The sequence below is a fragment of the Triticum dicoccoides genome, chromosome 3B (genome assembly GCF_002162155.2).
Source record: "Triticum dicoccoides isolate Atlit2015 ecotype Zavitan chromosome 3B, WEW_v2.0, whole genome shotgun sequence".
In the NCBI taxonomy this organism is placed as follows: domain Eukaryota; kingdom Viridiplantae; phylum Streptophyta; class Magnoliopsida; order Poales; family Poaceae; genus Triticum; species Triticum dicoccoides.
Window position 1 is genome coordinate 805,935,604 of NC_041385.1, and position 9,788 is coordinate 805,945,391.

General features: G+C 50.6%; 1 protein-coding gene across 1 annotated transcript; it reads left to right on the forward strand.

Annotated features, from left to right (window-relative positions):
* Positions 1-8,516: 8,516 nt before the first annotated feature.
* Positions 8,517-9,548, forward strand: LOC119278612 (probable calcium-binding protein CML10). Its single transcript, XM_037559941.1, has one exon. It carries the CDS (start codon positions 8,679-8,681, stop codon positions 9,249-9,251), a length of 573 nt encoding a protein of 190 aa, XP_037415838.1. The 5' UTR covers positions 8,517-8,678; the 3' UTR covers positions 9,252-9,548.
* Positions 9,549-9,788: the final 240 nt, after the last annotated feature.

A 9,788-nucleotide genomic window follows, 5' to 3' on the forward strand; every position in this document is an offset into this window, starting at 1 on the left:
AGTAATGCAAGTTTATACCGAAAAAAAAAGGCAACGGTTCAACTTGGCACTCCATAACTGCAGGAGTTAGCACAGTCACGTACTGCATGCCGTTTAATCCCTGGTGTGGTGTCTGTGTCCAACTTGGCCCAATAAAATCAGTGAGTACGACAACACTGTTTTTCTTCGAAGTTGCACTGCTACTCGGTGGAGAGTAAAGATAGGCACGCACTTGGCCGGGTGGGTGGGTCCAGCTTGACCTTGACCCTCAGTTCACCCAACGCGGAATGACTTGACTCCAGATCCAGTACTGTTACTATGTACATCCGCTCATCGCGCTCTGTCCAAGCTCCAAAAACAGGGCCTGTACGTCTTGGCGGATATATATACAAGTGACTCAGAACACGCCTCCACGTACGTGTACATGTTTAAAAATCGACACGGACTTGTATATGCTTAGCTGTTTTGCTTCACGAGGACGGCTCGACTCTTTAATCAACACAAATCTTCGCACTTTCGCAGTCACTACGTAACTTGCGCGTCTCACCATCAATTGCGGGTGAAATCGAAAAGAGAAGGGCGACGTAGCTATGCTAGGCACATGCATGTTCGCGCTGCCCGTAGCGGTGAAACATGGCAGTGTGAGGTTCGGAGGTATGGCTGGTTGCGCACGTACGTGCATCAATAATGCATGCATGCATGGGACCTTCGGAAACTACGGCAGTGCGAGTGTTCAGAAATCAGAAAGAGGAGAGCAAGCAGGGAGGGACCCGTATGGCACGGTGGCTGGCGTACGTGCGTGCAGTACGTCATCAGGACTATGACCAGCCGCTGCTGATTACACTACTCCAGATACTAGTAATTCGGTGGAAGACACGTTGCTGTCCAAAAAATCGGTGGAAGAAACGTCGCGTACGGTGTCAGTTCGTGGAGGGAACCGGGACAAATTTAATCTAACGCCGGCCCGGCCGGTGGCCGCCGGGCCGAGCACGACCGCACGAGCCATTCCCAAGCATGCCGCGGCCGGCCCGGCTAGCTGTTGCCTGCACCGTCCCACCAAGAGACAGACCCGACCACCCCTCAAAAAAAAAATGACAGACCCGACCACCGACTCGGTCCTCACTTCCCTGACGCGACGTGGGCGTGGGCAAGCTCAGCCACTTCTTGGAGCTAGCCCAGCTGGACAGCGGCACGTCGATGACCGCGCCATCGCCGGACAATAACGCGCGCACAATGCTACTGGCTACGTGCTCCGCCGCGCTCCCGGCCACGGCCTGCGGTCCACCACGCACGGAACCCAACGGACGGCGCCGAACGCGTGAGGCGGGATTTGCTAGCTCGTGGCGCAGATTAGCTGCGGCCATGTGCCGATGTGCGTGCATGGAGGCATGGACCTAGTTCGGCGATTTCGATTCGATCCGGTTCCGTTCGTTCACGCATTGGTTGCGATTTTGTTCTCGGTCGATCGGAATCGGATGCAGCTGTGGGCAAGCTAGCTGCACGCATGGACCGTCCGACAAATCAGCCCACCTCACCGGCCGGCAACGGAGCCAACTAGCTAGCTTTTGGCACATGCCTGTCCGGCCGCGTACTCGCCATGTCCAGGCAGGGGTGCTAACCATCTGCGCCGGAGTGCCGGACGCTGCATATATCAACGTCATATAGTAGTTGTGTACTTGGTTGCGAATTGTGATCGCGTATGTATACAGTGGCTGTGGCTAGATCTCAGTCAAGTGATATAACATATAAAAAGAAGAAAAACCGCATATGTTTGTACAGTGGGCGTGGCTAGGACTCAGTCAAGTGGTATAACATGGCAGAAGAAAAAAAACAAATGAAAAAGCAAAATTTGCACGGATCTTAATGTAAGATCTCACGAATATAGCATCGACCGAGAATTGGTTAAGTCTCAATTGTTTGAGATTTAGCAACACTGTTATACAGTACTATATTCATACTTCAATACTAACCTTGTTTGCCAGCCTCGAGTACGACAAACTAATAAGTTTTGCTTATTATGCCTGAAAATGCAACTCGGATCAATCGACTTTGCCAAGCGCGCAAGGCCAGGATGTGGGCGCCACGGTGGGCGACAACGAGGCATGGGGATGCTGTCAAGATTGAGCTAGGAGGGACCTAGAGACGGACACAACGCGGCAGCGTCATCGCCGACAGAGGAGAGTCAAAGAATTGATGGTTTCGGGAGCACAAGTGGGGGAAGGGGGGACGGGGAGGTCGCCGCCTATTTGGTCATCCAGAGTTTAGAGGGAGATCGGGCATGTCAGCACCGCGGGTGTTGGATGTCAGATGCCTACATGACGGTTGTCTGGCTTTCCCGGCTTTGCTTGCGGTTTGTGGGGATTTTAGCAGTAATGCTACATCTACGTAAAACACAAACGTAAAGTAACGTAAACAGTGACGTGGTGGGCTGGGATTGGGGAGAGGGGGAGGAAGGGGCCCACCCCCAGTTAAAATCAGAAGGGAGATGATTTAGTTTAGTCAAGTTACGTAAGCTTTCGTAACGCTTTACGTAGATGGAGCATTGTTGGGATTGTAGACTTCCGGACCATGCCGTGAACGTTTGATATATGACGTTGGATTGGCATAACGAGTCCAGACAACATTGCATGGACATTTATGAACGTTTTGATGCGGAGCGTTGGAGTTGCCTTATATTTACCCCAGCTGGCAGAGAAAAGTGCGTGTTAAAGAGGCGGGTTCCTCCCTCCCCATTGATTGCTGTGCACCCCAAAGGTCCTACTATAGCAAGGAAGGGACCGCCGGGGCTCACTCTACTCGCTCTCACGTTACACTACCAACACAAGACGGACCCATGATCATCAACGACGCTGTGTAACGCAGTAGCTTGTGTGGTGCGCCATGCACGGCGGCCCACCCGCAGCCTCGCTGCCTGTCGACGGCGGGGCCCCGGCCGGAGCCGCGCGAGCGAGCGACAGCGACGGAGCGGGGCATGCAGAGCCGCACACGGGCGCGCGCGCACGTACACCAAGGGACAATAAACCAGGAAGCCAAGTGAATCGCGGGCGGGGCCGGGCCCGGCGACACCGCAGCACATGCCAACGCAAGCGAGCTACGCAGGCTGGCAGGATGGCAGTACAACGCGCCTTTCCATCAACGCGGCTTCCTCCTCCTTTCCCTTCCTTTTCTCCAACGGCTCTGCTTCCTTCCCCAGATCACGGAGCGCAGGTGAGGTGGGGCCCATGCCCGTAACGGTTTCCAGCTCCGGCTCCCCAGCGCGGCACGGCGTGTCCCCGTTACGTTACGCAAGCTAGCTGTAGCTAGTGCGGACGGTGCGGTGTGTCTCCGGTCGAACGCCGTGCGCGTGCGCTCGCCGGCATCCTACTCCATGCATCGTCAATGGATCTGGACTATAGCTAGGCTCTAGGGCTGCATTTCTGTTGGGATATGCTTTTATTTATCTGCTAAGCAATTCATTCTCTCCAAAGTCAAAGTATCACTGGCCCTCCTCCGTGAACATGGCCGATCATTCCAAGCCCATGTCAACGCCAATCATTCTGTTTCCGGTTTTATACATACTCTGCCTATCCTTTTCTAGCGGTATGTATTGGTGTTGGTGTAGGGGCACTAGTAGAAAAGGGGGCATCAGTCCCGGTTCGTAAGGGCTAATGCCTCCCCCTTTAGTCCCGGTTCTAACACGAACCGGGACTAAAGGTCGCGGCCACGTGGAGCTCCATCTTTAGTCCCGGTTGGTGAACCGGGACTAAAGGAAATTTTATGATTTTTTTTGAATTTTTTTATTTTCAAATTTCTGAATTATTTTAACCTCTAATCTCTAATCACCACCCCTCATCACTGCTCAATTTATCCTCTAATCTCTAATCATCCCTTGTCATTACAAATCATCTAACTTCCCGAACGGTCACCCATCCTCCCACTCCCCAGCCTGAGCACGCTTAACTTCCGGGTTTTATTCTCCCTCGTTTTCAAGTCTGCACTTGTTGTTTTCCTGACAATAGTAAGATGTCAATCCTATTAACCCTCTGGAATTTTGCTTGAGCATGAAGTGACACATTTCACTGTTTGAGTTTGAAACTATTATTTTAAAAAACAATAATTATTTAGTAACACTATTATTTCTTGAATAATTAGTTTGACCACAGTTTGACCACAATTTGACCAAAATTTAAAATAACTGAAATAATTATTTAGTAACACTAATATTCTAGAATAATTAGTTTGACCATTGTTTGACCACAGTTTGAAATTTTTTCGATTTTTTCCACTCTAGATCTTAAAAGCCCCGTAACTTTTTTTGTTAGGTTTTTGAGGATTTTGAAAATGTTTCCCCCGTTAAATTTGGATGTAACTTTTCGAGTAGATGATTTTTCATATAAAAAACTTTTTCATCCGAGTTAGTATGCAAAAGTTATGCCGATTTTACTAAATTCTAGAGAGATTTTGCAAATAAAGTCGAAATTCACATTTGCAAATTTTCCCAACAACTAGACCACATATCACATGGGAAACTTATTTTTTTTATTTTTTTGACATTTTCATCATTTTCTTTTATTTTTTTTAAACTGAAAAGGCGATCGGAGGGGGGGTGGAGTTTGAAAATGGGACCTTTAGTACCGGTTCGTGCCATGAACCGGTACTAATGCCTCAAACCCCATTAGTACCGGTTGGTGGCTTGAACCGGGACTAAAGGTCTAACCTTTAGTACCGGTTGGTGCCACGAACCGGTAGTAATGGGCAGCGCACCCTTTAATCTCGGTTCGTGGCACCAACCGGGACTAAAAGGTCCAGACGAATTGGGACAAATGGCCCATGTGGCCCCTGAACGCACGAACCGGGACTAATGCCTCCATTAGTCCCGGTTCTAGACTGAACCGGGACTAATGGGCTAACCCGGCCTGGACCAAGGCCCTCTTTTCTACCAGTGGGGGTTGCTTAGAACAAATGCTTGCACAGATGAGATTAAGCTGGACTCGCGCTTTTGCGGCAATGCATTGCAGGCTGTGCATCTCTTTTCAGTGACAGCAGACACAACATGGCCCCATGACTTTGGAATGAAAAATTCATTTCAAATGGTGTTTGTTTAGATAAGAAAAGAAAAAAAAAAAGTAAGCCTACATACGGGGGAAGGTCGACAATAATGCATTTGCAAAACAAATGTCAAGCACACCAACACTACCTCCATTACAAAACACTCCAAATACTTTGAGCATAAGTAGAATCGTACTACTAGTATTTTCGCAAAAAAAAAAGAAGAAGAATCGTACTACTAGTAAACAGATGGACGTTGGGCACCCAGTTGAGCTATACCTAGCTCTCACAAGTCTACGGTCCAGAACGCATGCAGGTGACCCAAGTGCAAAGCACGCCGGACGAGGCCACAAAATCGTTGCGGCCCGAAAGAGCAATTCTACACGAGCGCTCTCTCTTCGTGCCGAACATTTGGTGCCATATATATTCATGCTACCAGTACCTTTCCAAGGGTAACCAAGGCAGCCTAACAAAGCAGGCAGGGTACAGCACGAAAGGTATATGGACTTATGGGGGAATTAAACGTGCACCCCCACCGCAAGAAACGCTTTTCTTGCCATGTACCCATGCCCACATGACCATTTGCGCGTGAATGATGCCGTCGTCGATCCAGTCATGCGCATGGCATGATTTGTGGGTACTGCCTTTTTCATGTTAGGCGTGCCCTCGTATCTTGTTAGGAGTACCAAGTACATCTTGCACGTGACTGTGTTCAAGTCACGCCGTCTGTGTGATTTCGGGGTGTTTTCATTGGACACAAGTACTACCCACTGCACACCAAAAAAACACTACAACCATTCAGATACAAAAGAACTCTTTTTTTTCTGGTGTTTACAAAAAAACTTTTAACTTGTGATTAACAAAATATGGACAATATGCCACATGCGAATCCACTGGTATAATTTTTCGAAATGTTCCGCCAACTGCTATGAGTGAGAGGCAAGAGCCGGAAATTTTGGTTATATGATGGAGTAATTGGCTCGCGAGCGAGCCAATGCCACATTGGACTGAATGCTAGGGCAGTTCAACCAATGTCTATTAGCTAGGTTGGTGGTAAGTAACCGGCCTAGTGTATAAGAGCATCTACAACCGAAACCCTCATATCGTTCTAATATATTCGGTCGGACAGTCCGGTCACTGCCCGGTCACAAATTTGCCACCCAACTCGACCCCTCGAATTGCCCTACAAGTCCGGGCTGTCCGACACCCCCAGACCCAACGGACAGGGCCACCACAATGGATACGGCCCTCGCTAGACCACCCACGTCCCCACACATACCCCACATTGTACCAAACCCTTGTAGTCCACACGCTTTTCGACTGCTCCGATTCCACCGTGTGTCTCCTCACCTCCCTCCAACATGTATGGCTCTGGCAACGAATCCGGCTTCAACGACTGGGATGGGATCTTGAACAAGGACTACGGCAGCAGAGCCCCGGGCAGCGAGGAACTCGAGCTACACGCCATCCTTGGTGGTCCGATAGGCAAGCTCCATGGCCAAACATGTCAGGTCGTCTCGTCCTGGCCCCAACCTATCGCGCTATGTGGTTGTCCCCTCTATCAGCTGCTCCTCGCAACCCACGATGGGTGCTTGTGCGAGCACCACCTAGCCTACGAGTACGACAACTGCTCCTAGATTTGGCACCGCTGCTCACATTTTTCTAAATTTATTTCAGGCCTTCAGGGGATGTGCATTTAATGGGAGGAGACGTTCTCGTCGATTACGAAGGCATCTGTGACGGCTTCGTCAATCTCAATATGATGTGCCATCTCAGTCTCTTGAAGGTGCCTATAGGAGTAGGGTGTGCGTACATGCGTTCGTAGGGGTAAGTGTATGTGCGTTTGGGTTTGTACCGTGTTAGAAAAAAGATCTAACGCCTTGTGCCACATCAGAGACCCTGCTACATCGTGTCATCGACAAACCCTCCATAAAAAAAAAAGCGAGCCAGATCTGACATGACCCAACTATGGAAGGGTATGATGACCCTGACATGTTTTCGAAGAAGCACCAAAGACATTGTCCGGTTCAATGCCACATGCTCGCTCCGATTGGGTTTGGAAGTCGGGCACAATTTTTAGGCCTTACAAACATGACTAGTGAAACATGTGTATATCTTTAGATTCCTCACAGTATGAAGTTTATTAGCATTTTTTTACATCATATTACAAATATTTTATTGGTCAAAATGAAGATCCAAATCTCCATGCCCAACTAATACACCCAACTAGAGGGAGTACTATCAGTTTGAATGCCACAACCATGGTATAATGGCGAAAGTGGACATATCTCAGATGGTTAGGTTCCCTGTGGTGGAACCAGACTACCAGGGTTTAAGTTCCTAGACTTCGCACCGGTGCTCATTCATTGCAAATTTTGTTGGTAGCTTATCAAGTATGGCATTATGTCGCATATAACTTTTTTTGAGTCGCTATTATGCCACATATACTACTCCTACTAACATGCTTTTTTTAGTGGGACTAATATGCTTTTTAAGGAAAAATATTATTGACATAGTAACTCCCACCTTTTTCTTAAATGTTGCCGCACTTGCGTTTGTGGATTGCCATGAAGGAAGCGTGGCAAACTACTACTCCATCCGTTTCTAAATATAAGTCTTTCTAGAGATTTCACTATGAACCACATACGGATGTATATAGATGCATTTAGAGTGTAGATTCACTCATTTTGCTTCGTATGTAGTTACTTGTTGAAATCTCTACAAAAACTTATATTTAGGAACGGAGGGAGTACAAATGAAGCGTGACGAACTATTGGCCATGGACCGGACATGTGTGCTTGCCGGTCATAGGTCGAGACGAGGGCCAACATTCGCCGGAGTAGTTTTGAAACTTTCGCCGGAGTTAAGTTGAAGAGGGGAGTGACTCGCCGGCGCGGCGAAAGAGACCCACCTTGGCCCGATGCATCATCGATCGTGCGGCCGCGCGGATCAGAAAAGAATTCCGCGCGAATCAACCTGTGGTTGAGTTGGTTAGGTCGACAGTGGTATCCCCAACCCATTAGGGTTCAAATCCTGGTGCTCGCATTATTCCTGGATTTATTTCAGAATTTCCGGCGATGCGCTTTCAGTAGGAGGAGACGTTCCCGTCGACGACGAGGCGCCTACGGTGACTTCGTAAATCTTAAGATGATATGCCGGCTCAGTCTTTCGGAGGTGCTCATAGGGATAGAGTGTGCGTGTTTGTTCATAGAGATGAGTGTATGCGCGTGTATATGAGCGCTTATGTCTGATGCTAAAAAAAAAAAATTCCGCGACACAAGAAGGGGATGAGCCGTGGACACGGTCTCCCTCGGCCGTTGGCGTAATCCGGCAATCCGCGATGGAATCGACGCGTGCGGGACCCGGCCTCCCCTCTCACTGTCAACCACGGGCCCACAGTCAGAGACCACACGCAACCTACAGCGTAGCCCACGCACGCACAGCTAGCCGGACTCACACACCTTCCTCCGCTCCTTCCTCGGCTCCGAATCTCTCCAATGGTGGCTGCCTCCTCCATCCATCTATAAATACCCGACGTCTCGCTCCGGAACGAACCTGCAACCACCGCAGAGCACGCCGTCGATCGAATCGAGCGACCCAGAGCCAAGCCAATCCGAGCCGAGAGTTTCTTCTCCGTTGCCAGCGCCGCCGAGCAGACGACGGCGACGACGATGGGCAAGATCAAGATGCCGGCCCTCTTCCGCCGCCGCTCCTCCTCCAAGTCGCGCTCCGCGTCGCCGCCGCCTACTCCCCAGGAGGAAGAGGGCACCCGGCCGGCGTCGGGCGCGGGGTCCCCGGCGCGGTCGGCGGAGGAGGAGATGGAGCGGGTGTTCCGCAAGTTCGACGCCAACGGCGACGGCCGGATCTCGCGGCCGGAGCTGGCGGCCCTGTTCGAGAGCCTGGGCCACGCGGCCACGGAGGACGAGCTGACCCGCATGATGGCGGAGGCGGACGCGGACGGCGACGGCTTCATCAGCCTGGAGGAGTTCGCGGCGCTCAACGCCACGGCGGCCGGCGACGACGAGGAGGACCTGCGGCTGGCCTTCAAGGTGTTCGACGCGGACGGCAGCGGCGACATCTCGGCCGCGGAGCTGGCGAGCGTGCTCCACGGCCTCGGCGAGAAGGCGACGGTGCAGCAGTGCCGGCGCATGATCGAGGGCGTGGACAAGAACGGCGACGGCCTCATCTCCTTCGACGAGTTCAAGGTCATGATGGCCTCCGGCTTGGCCGCCAAGATGGCCTGACCCGTCCATCCTCTTGTTGATTCAGCGATTTCGTCCACGCCTCCCTCCCTCCTTCCTCTCGCGTGCCGTGCGGTGCGGTGCGGTGCGGATTAAGTGCGAATTAAGTGTACATAATTCAAGGATTAAAGGGCGGCCATTAGAGTAGATTATTTCTTTCGTTTCTTGGTGGTGCGAGTAATAACTAGAAATCTCTCGCGAATAACTGTGTCGCGAATATCGATCTGAGATCAAAGAGATTGACGAGGCTTGAAGGGGATATAAAAAGCAGTGGTTGATGGTTAATTGGACTCTTTGCCACATTGTTCTTGTCATCTCTGCTTTCAGTTTCACCTTCTTTTCACGCGCTTGTGAGCTGTGGGTGGTGGTGACGTCTGAGGACCAGATTATTAGATGATTGGGATGTCTGGATCTGTGTTTCTGTTGAGAATCTGGATGTATGGACGCCCATAACCTGGAAACTGCAGCGCCATCTTATTCTTGGCCCGTCGGTTCTGCTCGTCTCGTTGTTTGGTTTTGCAGTTGCGTCCAAGAGGGTCT